This window comes from Pogona vitticeps, chromosome 2, assembly GCF_051106095.1.
Source record: "Pogona vitticeps strain Pit_001003342236 chromosome 2, PviZW2.1, whole genome shotgun sequence".
NCBI classification, from domain to species: domain Eukaryota; kingdom Metazoa; phylum Chordata; class Lepidosauria; order Squamata; family Agamidae; genus Pogona; species Pogona vitticeps.
Genome location: NC_135784.1, coordinates 238,269,995 through 238,290,138, shown reverse-complemented (window position 1 = coordinate 238,290,138; position 20,144 = coordinate 238,269,995). Strand labels below are relative to the sequence as shown.

At 41.0% G+C, this 20,144-nt stretch overlaps 1 protein-coding gene across 8 annotated transcripts in view; it reads right to left on the bottom strand.

The window, feature by feature from the left end:
• Positions 1 to 811: 811 nt before the first annotated feature.
• The window catches only part of LOC110075998 (TLE family member 4, transcriptional corepressor), a 172,416-nt gene continuing 153,083 nt past the window's right edge, over positions 812 to 20,144 (bottom strand). For all 8 annotated transcript variants that reach the window (XM_072992242.2, XM_072992243.2, XM_072992244.2 and 5 more), the window contains 7 exons: positions 10,229 to 10,478; positions 8,881 to 9,128; positions 6,653 to 6,800; positions 5,908 to 6,058; positions 5,566 to 5,642; positions 2,567 to 3,007; positions 812 to 1,632 (listed from right to left, as the gene is read on the bottom strand). In XM_072992242.2, the coding sequence (XP_072848343.1) occupies positions 2,900 to 3,007; positions 5,566 to 5,642; positions 5,908 to 6,058; positions 6,653 to 6,800; positions 8,881 to 9,128; positions 10,229 to 10,478 (982 nt within the window). In that variant the 3' untranslated portion in view covers positions 812 to 1,632; positions 2,567 to 2,899. The remainder of the gene's footprint in view (positions 1,633 to 2,566; positions 3,008 to 5,565; positions 5,643 to 5,907; positions 6,059 to 6,652; positions 6,801 to 8,880; positions 9,129 to 10,228; positions 10,479 to 20,144) is intronic.

Genomic DNA, 20,144 nt, shown 5'->3' with positions numbered 1-20,144 from the left:
ATTTCAGAAATTAACTCCCACTAGTCCCTGCCACCAGGGCCAGCAGCAAAAGATTATGGGCACCGAAGTGCAAGCTGAAGCTTGGGGAAAATTGTAATAGAACACAATTTGTTTGTATGCATATGTATGTGTATGTGCCCTTATAATTATGGAGCGTCACTCTGTAGTCTAAATGAACAATTCAGATGTATCAATGTCCACACTGCAACTAAGGATGCAAAACTGCAGTGGAAGAAAAACCTCTGTACCTGTGAGCTTTGAAATATAAAATATAGCATATTTTTCACCTAGGTAGAATACAGCCTGTTTTACTGATCAAATGAAAACCTAAAACTACAAAAGAACGATGCAGAATAAAGGTATATCTATACCACCAGAGACCTATTGCCAATTTTATATTAGTTTCACTGTCATACCTTCTTGAAAGGCCATGATAAACACCTGGAAATGTAATTGTGCAAGGGCCAAACATTCTTTATAGTTATCTATCTCTCAGAAATGATGATTTCCAGAGTTCTTGGGAAAGAGGCAGTGGCTATTAAACACCAGATTTGTGGTACAGATACCTATGTAAAAAGAAAAAAATATATGCCCCAAATGTTGTGATGGAAATTTTATCTAGTACTGATGCCCAAGAAGTTAATGCTAATATTAATGTGAAAAACCAATTGACTAAACAGACACACATATGGGTGGAAAATGCCTTTCAACATACATTGCTTCTGGCTCTTTCAAAAAAGTTTTCACTTCTGTCAGCTGGACTCATTTTGTAAAATACAAGAAAAGGGGGAAAATAGGCAAAAAACCCCACTTCTTACAAGTTACTTATGTTTAATGCTTAAAAGTTTGAATGCACAAACAATAATCTACCATTATAGAAGTACTTGTGGTCAATACAATGCATTAGAACTATGTACAATGACACGGTTTAGTATCAAAATCTTTCTACACTGTAGAGTATTACGAAACTGTTAATGACATCAAACACTCAGCACTTAACACATTTTTTTTTTTTGCTACCACATTTTGGAACTTCAATGAATAGTCCATTTCAACTTGCAGCATTAACCCATTTCTAGTATGAAATTAAGTAATTTTCTACTTACACAATAAAGGTTTATCTACACAGTTCTTTTGATTTGATCCATAGCAGCAAAGGCACTGTACATCAGCAGATCCACAGACTTAAAGATTTTTTTAAAGCATTCAGAAAAAAAAATATGTCACAGGTCATAGTTTAACAGCAACAACAACAACATAAAAAGATAACACAATGTTTCTGGCACAATGGCTCAGCCTGCGTCCATTTCAGGGACGTTCAACTAAGACTTGGATAGAACTGGCAGTAAATAAAGCAAGTCCTTCTCCCGAGTGAAAATCCATTCTGTTCCGCACTTCAGAATGAGTGCTCTTCTAAATCCTACCTCTGAGGTCCTTGTTTTTACAGTTTGTACACTTGTAGGAATCCATTCCCTTCTTAGTGCCATTTCCAATGAATGTATCAAAAAAAATTTGTAATCTTTGTAACTGCAAAATTGCCCAAAGACACACATCTCCCTTTTCAAAGAAATGTGGCAAAAACATCCAGAAGGAATGAAGGTGATTCTTTGAGACACATTATTGTACTTCTCTCTGGAACACACAAAACAGAAGTGATATTAAAAATCCTGAGCAATGCACTGCACTTACACATCTTAGAAAGAATAACACAGCACACAGTACTGCTTACAAAATACTGCGAAATGACAGGTTAATACAGATGTTAAGAGCAATCTTATATCTGGCATACATTTTGACCTCTTCAGACGTCAGCTGAACTTGCCATCAACAAACACAAAATGACTGAGATTGGCCCCCAAGACAATGCCTGACAGACACAAGATTTCACTTTCTCACTACATGTAGCCCTGTTTTGCAAGTAATGAATAATTCTTAAGACGTTATTTCCTCTTAAAATTATTCATTACTTGCAAAACAGGAGCATTTAATGAAGCCCCAATTAGAATTCAGAAATCGTTGATAATATTACCCAGTGGGCGTAAAAGACTACAACATCAATTTTTTTCCTCCAAATTTCTTCCCAATGTGCCTGTTTCATTAGCATATGAAGATAGGCTAGGTGATGGACTAGCTTTTCAGTTCATCTGAATGTAAAACTATAGTTAATGTTAATTTATCCTTTAGGGCAGTGCTGTCCTAATGGAGCCTGTCCAAATCCGTTGGCTTACAACTCTGACAGTTTTTGAACAATAGCACTGCTGGCTGGGGCTGATGGGTGATGTAGTCATCAGGAAAAGCTGGTTAAGTGAAATAAGTCAAGACTATAAATTACATATTAAAGCCAGAATGTTTCTCTAAACCATAAACAAGATGAACCACAGTATGCCTGGTTTCAGACATAAGGAATAAGCACATTATTTGTTAAATACTAGGATTCTACAATGCACGCATATGAGATGAGAATCTGCCTGGGTGACTATGCTTAAGAATGAATTCTAATTTCCCCCTCTTTTCCAATAACCCTGTCATCTTCCACAAGATAAAAAGCATCAAGAATGTAACGTACCTTCAAATCCAAGGCAGAAGCAGACCACTTTATTTAGTCAGTTCCTTGTTAGAAAGATTTCTTTAAACAAAATAAATACATTACAGCTATGATACATAATTAAAAGAGTCAGTTCCCTGTTAAGTATGCTTATTCTATCTTCTTCCAAGTAGATAGCTGGAGATTTGGTATTACAAGTTCTTAACGAGCGGTTGCTATTAAATAGCAAATCTAGTGGGACTATTCCACAACTGTGATGAACATTTTCAGTCCTCAGATAGGGAAGGAGAAAAATAAAAGTAATATACAGCAAAGTGCTACAAGGAGGAGTAGGGCTTTCATTCAGATTTGTCTCTAATAAATAACTTCATAGACTGTAGCTTTCTTGTCCCCAGAGCCAGTGACAATGTATTTGTCATCCACAGAGATATCACAGCTAAGCACAGAAGAAGACTCTTTGGACTGTAAGAAGTAAAAGAGAGAGAGAGAGTTAGAGTTAGCATTTTTTGACACAAATGAAAGGAAACATTAACTCTTCCCTTTTAATAATAACAAAATTATTGAATGTTCTAGCCATATATGTTTGCATTAGACCTAGTGCTGTTTTCTTAACTCTGTATGCTCATACATAACTGCTGCTAATTCTGCGGACCTGAGACTTTGATTGTGGAACTTTCTCTAGAGATGAGCATGGAGATTAGTAACCTAGCAAACAAACATATTACCACACTGATACTACTTTCTTCATTGCAGCCTTTGATTACATCTCTAGTAGTTCAAACAACACAGTACCGACCTAATCTGTTCCCCATGTCATGATAACCAGTTATCCTAAATTAGCCTTGAAGACAGCATTTTGTATCAAAAATCAATGGGACTACTTGTTTAGATACACTTCAAAGTCTTCTCTCAGAGCTGAAAATGCAGCCATACACCTGTACAATCTAGAACAGCTTAGAAACAACATTCTATTGCATATGTTTGTATATGTGATGGAAAAAGTGTGAGAATCAGAGAGAGAGGATCACCTAACACTATTGTACAGTCTCGTTTTGAAAAAAAAAAAAGGCTTTGTGGGAAATTGAAGCATGCCTTGTGGAGAATGCTAAAGATAAAGAAGGTGGTGATGCAAGGTGCACTTTCAAATGGAATCCTGAAGAGAATTGCCAACTTTTCAACATCAAGATAGGAAATTGGTGGGAAGTACTTCTCCATTTCCTATCAAGGAAAGTGCAGGAAACCTCTACTGATAATCACTCATGAGGCAAAATCTGGATGACCAGTAAAGAGGTCACAAAGAAGAACAGATGCCAAGTATCTTCAGAAACCCTGCTGGACTGAACTGCTTTGTCTTATAAGTGGCTTCATTATTCTAGATTCTTCGTCATCTTTAGAGTTTGAGAGTTTGGAGTACATTAAATTTTAGTAGATGAAGATGAAATTCCTCATAATATTCCTTTTATTACAGAACTGTGTGTATTCCATTAGATAATAATCTACCAGCGTCTATAAAGATTGTATTTGGCTAGATATTGTCATCTGACCAAAAACAAACAAGCAAAACAAAAGCAAATAAAAACAAATAATTAAACAAAAACAAAAACCAATCTTAGCAATATCGTTATTCGTTACTAGGGATTTTAATACTGGAATGGGGAATAGATCCAACTTCTCGCAGAAGGATTCAGAAGCCAATGATACATTAAAAACTATTTGATGAAGATCCTTGGAGCACATACCACTGCATAGTGCTCAGAGCAGATTTAATCAACTATTACAACCATTCATCTTCAAAAAAAGAGATGCTAAGTGGTCACTTCCCAAGACAAACTACATGTAATCTGTAATTCCTCACAAACCTCCCAACATATCAGATTACCCATCTATTTCTTTCCAGTCTTAAAACTCCAACTCTCTCTCTTCTTCTTTTTTTTACCTCATTTTAGTTCAGATTTAATAAAGGCAAAACCATTTCACAATATATTACAGAAAGAGGCGGGCTTATTAGTAGGAGATTTAAGATAACTGAGTAGCATCTCCAACAATAAAATTAGTTGTTCAAACTCTCTTCAAATCAGCTTTTAGAGAAAAGATTATTTGTCTAAGCCCACAATTAAAATGTGTCTAAAAAGGGCATGTACATGTATAATTATCTCTTTTTAAAATCTTGAGTACAACATAAACTTTCTTGAACGAAAACTGAAAGGCAGGATGGCAAAGGCTCTTTGGAAAGAACAGCAGTAAAACAAACTTCTGTAGAAAAGTATAAGATGCCACTCGCCCTTTTAAAAAATTTGGCAGAAAGATCCTGACTAATCTAAGAATTATTTAAACCTATCAACTGAGTCTACTCCGAAAGATCGGCTCCATAGAAACATCATAGCCTCCGAGCACAAGGAACTATGAGAAACTCCAATGCTAAAACTAAGACATAAGAAAACATCAAAAGAGAAGAGCACATCTTTGCATCTTTTCCTACACAGTATTTTCAAATTGCACGTATTATTACGTATATCTTCTATGGATACACACAAAACATAATGTAACAGATTTTAAAAAGGACCACAAAGCATGTCATATTTGTTTTGAAAAAAATGTACCTACAACTGCATGTATTACCAGCCACTTCCACTTCTATGTGTGGTGGCAAGGACACTTTTTTTGTGCTAAATGTGAAAAGTATCTCTCTGACATAAGTTACAAGAAAGCTTGTTAAAATTTTAAAAAATGAATGCCATGATATAAGCCAAACAATCATCTTTAAAACAGAATAAGAATTAAAGCTGGTTCACAATTTTACATGTATGCACATGGTAACACTTTACTAGAAATGTAAGGTATCAACAAACTGGGAATAGCCAATACAACTGTTGTTTAGTATTGGAGGCTATCTACTTCCTGTTGCCTTTTCTGTACTGCAGCTGCTCTCTGCTTGCTGGGTGGATGGGCAAGCCTGACCTGGGATGTAACCTGACAGAGAGAGCTTATATTAGATATCCTGCCACCTCTGTAAATATTACCTGGAATATACTGGCTCCATAAGGTGTTCTCCATGCATTCAGAAGATTATCTTTTCCAGTGCTTACAAACCATTTGCCTGAAATTAGATTTAACGTATTATATTACAATTAGACTAAAAACATATTCTCTCTGTTCCCTCCCCACTCATTTCTCACTGAATAAAACAAGATATCTGTCCGGGACATGTTAGCAAAATATATATAAAAAAAGACCAAAATATATAAAAATTGAATCACATGTGTAAAATGAGCAGTATCCTACGTTTGCTCTTCCTTTCCTATTTACATTGGAAATATCTTAGGTGAAAATAAGACAATCCTAGCAGCAACTGAACTGCTTACCACAATGAGCAAATTTCAGGGATAACACACAGCTCTCATGAAGATGGAGTTGATACTTGTCTGGTTTTGTGACATGAAGGACTTCAACGTTGCTGTTCTCCATGCCTACTGCCAACCATTCTCCAGTTGGGCAATAGCCCAAGGAAAAGATCTAGAATTCAAAGAATGTGAAGGGTAGTGGTTAATGGAATATGCAAGGCTTAAAAAAACTACTACTATTCAGAAGACATGAAAAACATTATGGTCTTCAGCATAGTGTTTTTTTGTGATGTCAACGTAATTACTGCAAGAGATGAAGACAAAACAGCATGTTTTATTTTTAAAAAATCTGTATGACATTCAGTGGTAATCAAGAACAATAAGGTATTTCTGGGCTGGATTGAATTAATTAATTAATTAAAATTTAATTTAAAATACTTTTACCCTGCCTTTCTCCTTAAAAGGATACAAGGCAACTTGAAATAATATTTTCCTAAAAATTATTTCAGAATAAGATTCATAAAAACAACAATGAACAAACATCCTGAAATCAGATACTTTATTACATCAATGAGTAATAGCTAATTCTTTTGGGTGGGGTGAGATATTTCCTACAGAAGACTATGATGCCTTGGAAGGCATCCACTACAGGGGCAAAGAAGAAGAAAAATTAAAGATTCAGCAGCAGCTGCTGCCCAGGTTAATGAAAGATCAACACAGGTTTCTTCCACCTGTCAAGGCTTTTTTTTTTTTTTAAGGACAGCACCTGTGAGGTGAAGTCATGCTGCTGGAGCTGTCTTCCTTCCCTCAGGTCCCAGGATCTCACTGTATTGTCCAGGCCTCCCGTCCAGAGCTTAGTGCCGTCGTTGGAAATGTCAATGCAGCTGGCTCCATCTGTGTGGCCTTGGAACTGCCTGAAAATGTCAGGGGCGGAGGATTAAAAAAAAAAGACAGAAAGTGCCTCATTTTGGAATGAAAGACTGCCTTGAGAGAGGAATTCCAAACACTCTAATTTTCATTTTTAAGTGCCAAACGTGTCTGAAATCAAGACAGACAGAAAAAACAGGCAGTGCTTTTTAGAGGACTGAACAATTTTAAAAATCCTACGAGCCAGCTTCTGAATCACAACAGGCTCCTATTCATGCATCTAGGCAGAGTTTGGAAATATTACAGCGACAGGTCCTAGAATCACCTCAGTCAACAGAGAAGGGGACTCTGGGACTTGTTGTTTCAAAACAACAACAACCAACCAACCAACCAACCAAACCTTTGCAAACTTTAGGTGCCTAAGCAGAAAAATGAAAAAGGTAAAGAAGAATATGGGGGGAAAGAACATTAGAAGGTTAGCATATTAATATGCTAAAATTCAGTATTCTATAGACTTGAAGAACTTTTTAATTTTACCAAATTTAGAGGCTGATATGCTAGAAAACATATGTTAAAAACATGTAAGTAGAACTCTATATAATTCAAAAGAGGACACATACAGTATTTTGAATATTAATTAGCTCAAGAGAAGAAATTATAAGCTAAATCCAGTTGTTAGTTCCAATTACAGGAGAACTAAATTACAGTTTGCTTAAATTACATTTATGCAAATAGCATCAATATAAATGGGTCTACTTACCTGGAATTAACAACTGAGTTTAGTCTAAATCTCTTTCTGAATCTTCCCCCAGTGACTGAAACCACTGCGTAACTATGGGTATCGATGTCAACATCAACATCTTTAATATCACAGCATACATGCACCAAACACACACTAGCTTTTGGGTTTCCTCCTTGAAAGGTTCCAGAACATTACCTTAAATCAGAATTCCAGTCTGGTGCTATTTTGGACTAAACCTCCCTTCATCTCAACCAACTCAATCATGTTGGCTAGGATGGATGTAAAACTCCAATGCATTTGGAAAACACAAAGAGCTGTTTCAAACCAGCTTTCTTTTAAGAAAACACCCAGCTTCTTAGAGTATCTTCCATGCAGAATATCTTGAATGGAGCTGTTACTTGATGACATCCCATGTCTTCAGGTACAATCACTCTTTGGATTCTATGTCGGCTATTAGTTTTCGTTTAGTATACTTCTTCCTTCACTGGAGATAACAGCAACTAATATCTCTCTAAGAATTCCCAGCTTGGGGCTGCTCAAACTCTTATCTGTATTTAATTAGGTTTACTGTCTGACCTGCCTTCAGATCTCAGGAGCAAATTAAATTTAGATTTAAAAAAAACCCTTTTCTGCTCCCACAACCCCAGAGGACTCATAATGAGACCAAGAAACAACAAAGGGAAAAATACATTAAAAAATCCACAACAACCTATGAGAATACAAATGTCTAGCATCTTCTGCTGGCACAAATTCTAGCATACATACAAGCTGATGGCAAATATTATTTATCAACACCTGTGTCTTTTTATTCAGTATCCACTATGCATACTTTTTATTTTCATTTCTCTGTACAACTTACACAAACAAAGCTAACCCCTTGAGGCTTATTTTGGGTTTATGAAAATCAGTACTCAGTTGAGTCTTCTTGATGGCAACTCTTCCCACCTGTAGACATCATTCTGACTAGCTACCTTCTAAGGATTTCTTGCTGCCTTAAAATTCCAGCCAATCAATCTGATAGGCAGAGTTTTTATTTATTGCATCAATCAGAAACCATGCTCCTGTTTATGAGGCTGCACACATACAAGTGTGGGCTCAGCTTGGTATTGAGGGAGTTTGCAATGGTTCCTGTTTAGGAAGGAGTCTCTGACAGAACAAGAAAAGGAAGGCCACAGGCACAAAGCAGGACCAAGTACTATATCCTAATAGTCTTCATCTATGTGCAAAGGATGCACCAGATTAGGTAAACAACAAGGCATGTGATTTTTAGTAAGCTTTCTAGCCTAATATCTACTGTCACCTGCTAAAGCTCCAGTAACATGACACCAGCAGGAGAAATATCAGGCAATGTGAAGACAAAGGTGATTGCTTGATAGTAGACCTACCTGACTAGAGTCTGATTGTGCAGATCCCAAACCGCTATGTTCCCATCACTGCAACAGGAGAAGCAGACTTTGGAGTCAGGGCTGATTGCTAAAGCATAGCAGGCTGGGGCAGAGGATGTCAGCTCGGCTTTGATGCGTGGAGTTGGAGCAGCCAGGTCCCAAATGGATAACGTACTGGCTTCCCCCCCAACAATTAGGGTGCGGCCGTCTGGGAGCAATCTGCAGGAGCGGATGTAGTTATCTCTGTTCTGTGGAGACAGGAGCCATCAAGAGATTACTCATGAGGAAAGGAAAACAGCATGAACAGGAGAGCAGAAATCCATAAAAGTATCGTATTCCCTCTCGGTTTTAATGAGCCATTTATACTTATGACAATGATAAAGTGGATTAATGCCAGAAAATTGCACGACATTAGGGAAGTACTTAAACTTGATCCACAAAATTCAGCAGTGAGAGATATTTAATCTTAATTAGCATCAATACACAGAGACCCACACCCAGCCCCAAACAGTTCAAAGCTCATGAGCCATTTAAGTGCTTATTTGGATGGTTACACTTGATTCTTTTTTAAAAGAACCAGTGCTTTGTTTCTTGTTATTTTAACCACTTGAAATTCTCAGCAGGCAACGCCTTTGTAACTGCTACCAACACTGCCAAAAAGTTAGAAAAACCTGAACACTCAAGAGTGAGAGAGATCTGGCAAGTCTCTTCAGTTTCATATTCTTTCAGTACCTACTAGAGTACTAGATGCTTTCATTTAGCAGCATTACAGCAGGAGACACCACTACATCATGAATGAGGAAACTACAACAATGCTGATACTGGTTAGCATGCAGAAATAATGACTATGTTCCTATATAATACCTGCAGCAGGATTTTTTACTTTGTCATATGCAAGGAAGAGTAGAACAACACATACCAATGGGACTCCAGTGGGAAGGGGAATAATTTAAAGATATCCTTTAAGTACCAAAAACCAACATTTAAATAAAAAGGAAAAGAAAGAAAATTGTTTAGGTTCTTGGAACACAACTCAAAACAACCTTTTTATTTGTTTTATTTTTTGAAAAATCACCTTAAGTTCATTTGATCAAATCAAATACATAACTGATGTCTGCACCTCAATAAAAAAATGGGGAAGTGCTTTTAGAAGCCAATCAAATCCTATAGCTTAAAATAGGTAATTAACTGAACTAAGCTTTGGAACTTTTGTTTCTGCATAAGCCACAGTCTGGAAAAACAGAGTGGCTGGCTACCTAACAGCCTGACACTGTGGCCAAAAATGTTGACTCAATGGCCATCATTCCAGTGGGCCACAGACTAGAGAGATCTTCTGATCCTGACTTACCAGACAATCCAGCTGAGAGACAGGGCTTTTGTTCCCTGGATGACTGATATCCCACACTTTGACACATCCTTTTCCACCGGTGTACACATGCCTCGTTGGGTTGCTAATAGTAACTGCACACACCACTTCCCCGTGGTTCAGGGTATTTATCTGTCGAGCATGTCGGGGGATTCCTGGTCCGATCAGGGCATCAGGAGGGAAAGGTACAGGCTGCATTTGTCCATCAGCACTCACATGAAATGAGTATGCTCTGGAGGGAATGGAGAGGGGAGAAGACAGAAAACACATATATATTGTATGCTGGAGAGAGAAAGGGCAATACAGAGACAGAGAGTTGACTTTGGCCTGTTTAACATAACAATAAGATTAATCATGAACTACAACCTATGGAAATTAATAGTGACCTTAACAAATGAATGCCAATTTTGTCTTGCTCCTGCCCTGATAACTCAATTGATTTTTTTTCTTTTTTAGTAACCACTTGTGGCAAAATGGGAGAATAACAAATGCTAAAGAGGAACAACATGTTATACAGCTACCAGTCATGCTACCTGGGAATAACCTATCAACAACTTCACCTCAAATCCTCTTCTAGGGAAATCACTCCAGTGCTCAAAATGGTTTTGTCTCAAGACATGATGTGCTGGACCACTTCTGAACATAACTTTTTTAAATAAATGTTGCTGGGACACATTATGTGGAAATATATGGCTAACAAAAGTTGGGAGAACTAGCAGGTCTGTGGAAGCAGCAGCCATATGAAACTTCCAAAGAGGCCCCCAAAAAGGGCTCAGAAATTTTTTCCTCCTCCAGAAGGAAAGATTCTGCTGCTTTATTTGCTGCACAGTAGTTGATGAACAAACAGTAATTTTTTTTTTCTAAAATATTGTTTTGGCACTTTAAGTAGTGTCAATTATTTCCTCTGTTGTTGTTTATAAATGCATGCATTGATAGTTTGGAAGAGAAAAGGCCAAGTTGTAAAAGGTGATTTGGCAGACATTCACTGCATTTTGTACAATTACAGTAGGGAATAGCTAGCTGAGATCCTAGACCACAGGGTACATTCTTCAAATAACTCCTTCAGACAATCAAGTTTAGCTGGACATGTGTCCCCTATTCACGGTAAAAAGAGAGGTTACTTACCTGTAACCGTGGTGCTTTGAGTGGTCCTCTGTGAATCCTGCGCAGAACTCTAGAATATTCTAGAGCTTAAAAAGAAGTGATTAGTAGGACGTTGCCCTGTGGCGCCCCTACTCCGCCCGCCCGTAATACCTCAGTTCCGAAATGTCCGGCGCTGTCAAGGCTCTGACTCCCACAAAGCTCAAGACACCAAGTGACAGACAGCGGGGAGGCTGGGCGAGATGTGTGGATTCACAGAGGACCACTTGAAGAACTATGGTTACAGGTAAGTAACCTCTCTTCTTTGTGGCCTCTGTGAATGCACACAAATGGGTGACTAGCAAGCTCACTTACCGGAAGGAGGGCCGTCACGCAAACAATAAAGTCAGCACAGCCCTTCCCACAGCTCTTCCAAAACTTGCTTCCTTCTTGGCCCTGATATCAAGACAATAATGCATCACAAAAGTTGAGGGTGTAGACCAAGTGGCCGTTCAACAGATGTCAGGGACTTCAACGCCACGCAACCGAGCTGTAGACATTGCCACAGCTCTCGTGGAGTGTGCCTTCAGCACTTCTGGCGGAAACTTGCCTGCCAAGTTATGAGCCAAAGTAATGGCCGAGACAATCCACCTCGAGAGTGTCTGTGAGGAGGTAGGAGAGCTCTTTCGTGGGCCATGCGAGCACACAAAAAGTCTGGAGGAAGTGTGGAATTCCTTAGTCCTGGAAATGTAAAATGCTAAGGAACAACAAGCATCAAGGGAGTGGAGCATGCGCTCAACATCAGAAGAGGGATTATGAAATAACATCGGAAGAATTTGAGGTTGATTAACATGGAAATCAGAAATCACTTTGGGAAGAAAGGACACATCTGGATATAAGACAACTTTGTCGGGATAAAATTGAATGTAAGAGACATCAGCTCGAAGGGCGGACAGCTTGCTTGCTCAACACGCAGAAGTTATAGCCACAAGGAACAAAGTCTTGATAGAAAAAAGTTTTTAAAAATATTTGTAAATATATTTTTTATTTTCTATAACTATAACATAAACAAAAACATATAACATATAAACTAAAATACAATTTGACTGTATTCCCTACCACCGTATGCAAGACCTCTTGCCATAATCTTCCACTTCCTTATTGAATAGAAAGAAGTTTGAGATATGTCGAGGCTATGAGCTCAAATGGTGGACAAGTGAGTACACGGAGAAAAATCTGGAGAGACCACCATGGAAATGGAGGTCATGGAGGTGAGTGCATGTTCCACAAACCTCTCAGAAATATCTTCAAAGTAGGATGAGAGAATAAACGAGAGGCCTGATAGGAAACTATAGCAGAAATATCAACTTTCAACGTTGAATGAGCCAAACCTTGATCAAACAGATAACGAAGGAACTTCAAAAGGGTGTCCAAGGAGACAGGAGCCATGGTCAAATTCCGCAATGCAGCAAACTTGATGAAAGCGTTCCACTTATATGAATACAGCAATTGAGTAGAGGGCTTCCTAGCTTTATTTAAGACTTCAGTCACCTTGGGGGAATTCTCCGCGCAGTGAGGTGTAGAGAGTCGAGGTCTGGGTGGCAAATTTGACCCTCATCCTGCGTCGGAAGAGATGGTTGAAGGGGTAACTTCAAGAAGTCGACAGCCATGGCTCTGAGAGTGGTGAACCACAGTGCTAATAGAATGGCATCTGAGTTTAGCTGGTGGAGCCTGATTATCGTGCACTGGATGAGTGGAATAGGTGGAAAGAGATTAAGAAGACTGTTGCCCCAGTCTACCATGAAAGCATCACCTAGAGAATTCTCTCCTCTTCCTGCCCAGGAGCAGTAGCTCCTGCATTTGGAATTGACCTTGGTGTCAAAGGCGTCGAGATCTGGCATCCCCCACTGACTGCAGAGAAGAGGGAAGATGGTGTCGTTGAGGACCCACTCGTGGATCTGGGTGGTAAGACAGCTCAGTCGGTCAGCCACCTCATTGTTCTCCGTAGCCACGTGAAGAACTATTGGAAAGATGTGGTGATTGTAACACCATTCCCACAGCTGAATCGCTAAATATAGAAGATGTAAAGAATGGGTACCACCCTGTTTGTTGATATAATACAGGGAGGTTATGTTGTCCATGATGACCTGGACCCCACAACCAGCTAGGAGAAATTGGAAAGCGTGAAAGGATTTGATGACTGCTAGCAGCTCTAGTTGATTGATGTGCAGCAGTCTCTCTGAGCTTGACCAGAAAGTGTGGATCTCTCGATGGTTGCAGTGTGCACCCCATCCTGTCTGGCATCTGTTGTAACCTGTACCGTGAGCTGTAGAGGCCTGAATGGGCGGCCCAGCAGGAGGTGAGGGACAAAGATCCACCAGGTAAGTTGGCAAACTAACTCCAGGGTCACCAGTAGATGCTTGGAAGGAGGGTCTATCATAGGGTCGAACTGGGATAGGTACCAGGCCTGTAAGGACCACATCTTCAGTCTCGCATGTTGGAGTACTGACGTAGCTGAAGCCATTAGACCCAGCAGGTGCTGTGTATGTTGAGCTGTGACATCCGCCCAAAAGGGGAGGATGGCTCACCTTAACTTGAGTATTCTCTCTGGAGGTGTAAAAACCCTGGCTATGATGGAATCAAGATGTGCCCCAATATAATCCGTGGTCTGAGATGGCTCAAGATGAGATTTTTTGTAATTGACTTGAAGGCCGAGATCTGCCAGAGTCTGTAGGACAAAGGTAGTGTGCCTTCAGGCTGCGCTGTGTGATCGTGCTACTATCAACCAATCGTCTATATATGGAAAAATCGTGATGTTGCGAAGACAAAGATAGGCAGCGATTGGAGCCATACACTTTGTGAAGGTTCTCAGCCAAAGGGAAGGGCACAAAATTGATAAGCAATGTCTATGAAGAGAAACCGGAGATATTTGAATGTGTGTGTGTGTTTAGTCGTTTAGTCGTGTCCGACTCTTCGTGACCCCATGGACCAGAGCACGCCAGGCCCTCCTGTCTTCTACTGCCTCCCGGAGTTGTGTCAGGTTCATGTTGGTTGCTTCGCAGACACTGTCCAGCCATCTCATCCTCGGTCGTCCCCTTCTCCTCTTGCCATCACACCTTCCTAACATCAAGGTTTTTTCCAAGGACTCTTTTCTTCTCATGAGATGGCCAAAGTACTGGAGCCTCAGCTTCAGGATCTGTCCTTCAAGTGAGCATTCAGGGTTGATTTCCTTTAGAACTGATAGGTTTGTTCTCCTTGCAGTCCAGGGGATTCTCAAGAGCCTCCTCCAGCACCACAATTCAAAGGCATCAATTCTTCGGCGGTCTGCTTTCTTTATGGTCCAGCTCTCACTTCCATACATCACGACAGGAAAAACCATAGCTTTGACTATTCGGACTTTTGTTGGCAAGGTGATGTCTCTGCTTTTCAAGATGCTGTCAAGATTTGTCATCGCTTTCCTCCCAAGAAGAAGGCGCCTTTTAATTTCAGGGCTGCTGTCTCCATCTGCAGTGATCATGGAGCCCAGGAAGATAAAATTTGACACTGCCTCCATATCTTCCCCTTCTATTTCCCAGGAGGTGATGGGACCAGTGGCCATGATCTTAGTTTTTTTGATGTTGAGTTTCAGACCGTTTTTTGCACTCTCCTCTTTCACTCTCATTACAAGGTTCTTTAATTCCTCCTCACTTTCTGCCATCAGAGTGGTATCATCTGCATATCGGAGGTTGTTGATATTTCTTCCGGCAATCTTAATTCCGGCTTGGGTTTCTTCCAGTCCAGCCTTCCGCATGATGTATTCTGCATATAAGTTAAATAAGCTGGGGGACAATATACAGCCTTGCCGTACTCCTTTCCCAATTTTGAACCACTCAGTTGTTCCATGACCAGTTCTAACTGTTGCTTCCTGTCCCACATATAGGTTTCTCAGGAGACAGATAAAGTGGTCAGGCACTCCCATTTCTTTAAGAACTTGCCATAGTTTGCTGTGGTCCACACAGTCAAAGGCTTTCGCATAGTCAATGAAGCAGAAGTAGATATTTTTCTGGAACTCTCTGGCTTTCTCCATAATCCAGCGCAAGTTAGCAATTTGGTCTCGAGTTCCTCTGCCTCTTCGGAATCCAGCTTGTACTTCTGGGAGTTCTCGGTCCACGTACTGCTGAAGCCTACCTTGGAGGATTTTGAGCATAACCTTGCTAGCGTGCGAAATGAGTGCAATTGTACGGTAGTTGGAGCATTCTTTGGCACTGCCTTTCTTTGGGATTGGGATGTAGACTGATCTTTTCCAATCCTCTGGCCACTGTTGAGTTTTCCAAACTTGCTGGCATATTGAATGTAGCACCTTAACAGCATCATCTTTCAAGATTTTAAATAGTTCAACTGGAATGCCATCACCTCCACTGGCCTTGTTGTTAGCCAGGCTTTCTAAGGCCCACTTGACTTCGCTCTCCAGGATGTCTGGCTCAAGGTCAGCAACTACATTGTCTGGGTTGTCCGGGATATCCAAATCTTTCTGATATAATTCCTCTGTGTATTCTTGCCACCTCTTCTTGACGTCTTCTGCTTCTGTTAGGTCCCTCCCATTTTTGTCTTTTATCATGTTCATCTTTGCGCTAAATGTTCCTCTAATATGTCCAATTTTCCTGAACAGATCTCTGGTCTTTCCTTTTCTGTTATCTACCTCTATTTCTTTGCATTGTTCATTTAAGAAGGCCCTCTTGTCTCTCCTTGCTATTCTTTGGAAGTCTGAATTCAAGTTTCTGTAACTTTCCCTATCTCCCTTGCATTTTGCTTCCCTTCTCCTCTCTGCTATTTCTAAGGCCTCGTTGGACAGCCACTTTGCTTTCTTGCATTTCCTTTTCTTTGGGATGGTTTTCGTTGCTGCCTCCTGGACAATGTTACGAGCCTCTATCCAAAGTTCTTCAGGCACTCTGTCCACCAAATCTAGTTCCTTAAATCTGTTCTTTACTTCCACTGTGTATTCATAAGGGATTTGGTTTAGATTATACCTGAGTGGCCCAGTGGTTTTTCCTAATCTCTTCAGTCTAAGCTTGAATTTTGCTATGAGAAGTTGATGATCAGAACCGCAGTCAGCTCCAGGTCTTGTTTTTGCTGACTGTATAGAGCTTCTCCATCTTTGGCTGCAGAGAATATAATCAATCTGATTTCGATATTGCCCATCTGGTGATTTCCATGTATAGAGTCGCCTCTTGTGTTGTTGGAAAAGAGTGTTTGTGATGACCAGCTTATTCTCTTGACAAAACTCTATTAGCCTTTGTCCTGCTTCGTTCTGAACTCCAAGGCCAAACTTCCCTGTTGTTCCTTTTATCTCTTGGCTCCCTACTTTAGCATTCCAGTCCCCTAGAATGAGAAGAACATCTTTCTTTGGTGTCAGTTCTAGAAGGTGTTGTAAATCTTCATAGAATTGTTCAATTTCAGTCTCCTCAGCAATGCTGGTTGGTGCATAAACTTGGATTATTGTGATGTTGAATGGTCTGCCTTGGATTCGTATTGACATCATTCTATCATTTTTGAGATTGTATCCCATTACAGCTTTTCCCACTCTTTTGTTGACTATGAGGGCTACTCCATTCCTTCTACGGGATTCTTGCCCACAATAGTAGATATGATAATCATCTGAGCTGAATTCGCCCATTCCTGTCCATTTTAGTTCACTGATGCCCAGGATGTCGATGTTTATTCTTGCCATCTCCTGTTTGACCACCTCCAGCTTCCCAATGTTCATGGATCTTACATTCCAGGTTCCTATGCAGTATTTTTCTTTGCAGCATTGGATTTTCCTTTCACTTCCAGGCACGTCCACAGCTGAGCGTCCTTTCGGCTTTGGCCCAACCACTTCATTAGCTCTGGAGCTACTTGTACTTGTCCTCCGCTCTTCCTCAGTAGCATGTTGGACGCCTTCCGACCTGAGGGGCCCATCTTCCAGCGTCATATCTTTTAGCCTTTTGTTTCTGATCATGGGGTGTTCTTGGCAAAGATACTGGAGTGGCTTGCCATTTCCTACTCCAGGTGGATTGCGTTTAGTCGGAACTCTCCACTATGTCCTGTCCGTCTTGGGTGTCCCTGCACGGCATAGCCCATAGTTTCTCTGAGTTACTCAAGCCCCTTCGCCACGACAAGGCAGCAATCCATGATATTTGAATGGTGTTTGTGAATTGAAATATGAAAATATGTGTCCTGGAGATCTATAACCACAAATCAGTTGCCTGGTTGAAGCAGAGGGATGACTGATTCGAGAGTGACCATGCGGAAATGCCTTGGGCAAATATAGGTGTTTACAAGTTGCAGATCTAAGATGGGACAGAAACCATCATTATTTTTGGGAACCGCGAAGTAACGTGAGTAGAAACAGTTCAGAACATCTTGGGGAGGTACCCTCTGGATAGCACGTTTTTGAAGAAGGAGTGTAACCTTGTCCTCTAGAGCAGGTGAGTACATTGTGGGTCTGATATGACCAAGAGGAGGAAGCTCCTTGAATTCCAATAGGTAACCGAAACGTATGATTGTGAGCACCCAAGTGTCCTTGGTGATGGTGGACCACTTGTCAAAAAAGGAAACAAACCGGCGATGATGGGGATAGTCCAAGAGAGGAGAGTCAAAGATATTGCTTGTTTTTCCTTGCAGGGCAATGGAAACCTTGTCTGCGTTGAGACTGGAAAGCAGGAGCAGAAGAGGAAGGCTGAGAAAAGTTGGGCCTCTCAGGAGCCTGAGCCGGAGGTTTGTAACGTCGACGGGGTGCTGATATGATTGATGGAAAGTGAAGAGCTTACACCAATGATTGAATTGATAGCTGGCTTGTTGAATAGAGTAGGAGCGGGCAGTCTTGCGAATTTTATGTAGGTTTTCCATCACCTCGTCAGTCTTGTTGTTGAAGAGGCCTACGCCAATGAAAGGCAAATCCTCAATACGGGACCGAGCATCATCAGTAATCCCTGCAGACTGCAGCCAGGCATGCCATCTTTGGCAGAAGCCAAAGATTTAGAAGCGGCATCAGCCGTATGGCGAGATGTGAGGCGTTGTTGTTTAGCCAAAGGAATGGCCTCAAGGTGGGTGTTCAGAGCAGTGATTCTAGCCTCTTCAGGAACAACTTGGAAGATTTTGTTCCATAGCTGCCTGTGATAGACCCCCATCAAGCCTGGTATACTGAGACCCTCATAACAAAGGAAGCCAAGGAATACCGGCGACCCAGTACGTCTAGTTTCCTTCCCTCCTTGTTAGTAGGAGTGACTGAGGACCGATTGCCTGCTTGGGACTGATCTAATTGAACGATAATGGAATTTGGTGGAGGATGTTTGACTAAGAACGCTGTGTCAGTGCTGAGTGTGGTAGTGATTCTCCACATGTCGATGGTTTGTTCCAATATTCCTTAATAAGATCCAGCATGTTTGGGATCAATGCCAAACTCAATGGAGGAGATTTTTCCTGATTAATGTCCTCAAAGACAAGATCATGCTTGGGAGGAGATTACTGTTCCAAGTCCAGCTCCAATGATTTGGCCATGTGAAGAATGAGCTGTGTGTAAGAAAGTCTTCAGATGGCAATGAAGGGTGCACATCTGCAACATCAGAATCTGGGGTTGGAAGATTTGATAGGGACTCCCTGGATGATTCAGAGGGAGAACCATGATCAGAAACCATTGATGCCGAAGATTGTTCAGAGCCGGAAAGAGCTGGAGAGGGAGAACGTTGACGATGTTGAGAAATAGGAACAAGAGGGGTTGATGGTAGAACCTGACGGTCGGAGCAGGATCCAGACTGGCGAGAGGTCGAGGCTGCCGATATCATAGAAGAGTATTGCTATGTTGATGGAACAGTCTCGTGTGGAGCAGACTTGTGTTGAGCCACAACGAGGTACTTCAGCACTAGGCAAATGGTGTTTAGATTTCTTAGACTTTGGCACCATTGGGGTGGGCTCATGATTGGCTCGGTGTCAACTCCAAACAGGAGGCGGTGATGGTAATGGAGATGATTCATAACGGGCATAAGTGTATTGAACACATTTGGGGTGCTCCTAATACTCTGTAGCAAACGCCGTGTCATATTGGTCGAATAGGTATCAATGATGATCACTATATTCATGAAAGGCATGGCGTAGAGATGGACGCGGGACAAAGATTACCTCCCGATACTGCGGAGGCGGAGAGATGTGATGCCACTTTTCTGTCCTCTTCCTTGGAGGGGATTGCGAAATTGATGCCTTTGAATTCGACAGGTATATCACAGTCACCTGCCCCGTCTAAACAGGGCTAGAATGGGCCGAGGCCAGGCTGGATATGGTATCAGCCTCAGAACCGCTATGACTTGGCAACAAGCTCAGTATGGAAACCGAAGCTTGAGCCCAAGTAGGAAGGTTCAATTCACCTGCTTCCGAAATGGAGCTGTGGTCTGGGACGTCCCTCGATGATTCCTCCAGGATGGGAGATGGTAGAAAGACGTGGACAACTGGTGGCTCACAAGACTGATGAGGTTTAGGTTTTGTGTTCTTCTGTTTGTCTTTTTGTTTATTACCAGATTGAGTGTTTGCTGACACTGAGGAAGACTTCGACATTGAGGTTGACACCGAAGGTGATTTAGGCTTGGAAGCCTTGGTAGAGGACCTCGGTGATGAAGTTGTCACAGCCAGTGGGACGGAGGACTCAGACCGAGACTGTGGAACTGGGGTAAGTTCCATTGTAGGACTGGATGACAGACTGGAAGGTGCCAGAGATTTTTCTCACAAGTGGGACCTCAGTCGTTGAAGTCAGGAATTTTAAAGCTGGTTTTGTTAACATTTTACACTCCGGACAATTGTGAGTTTGGTG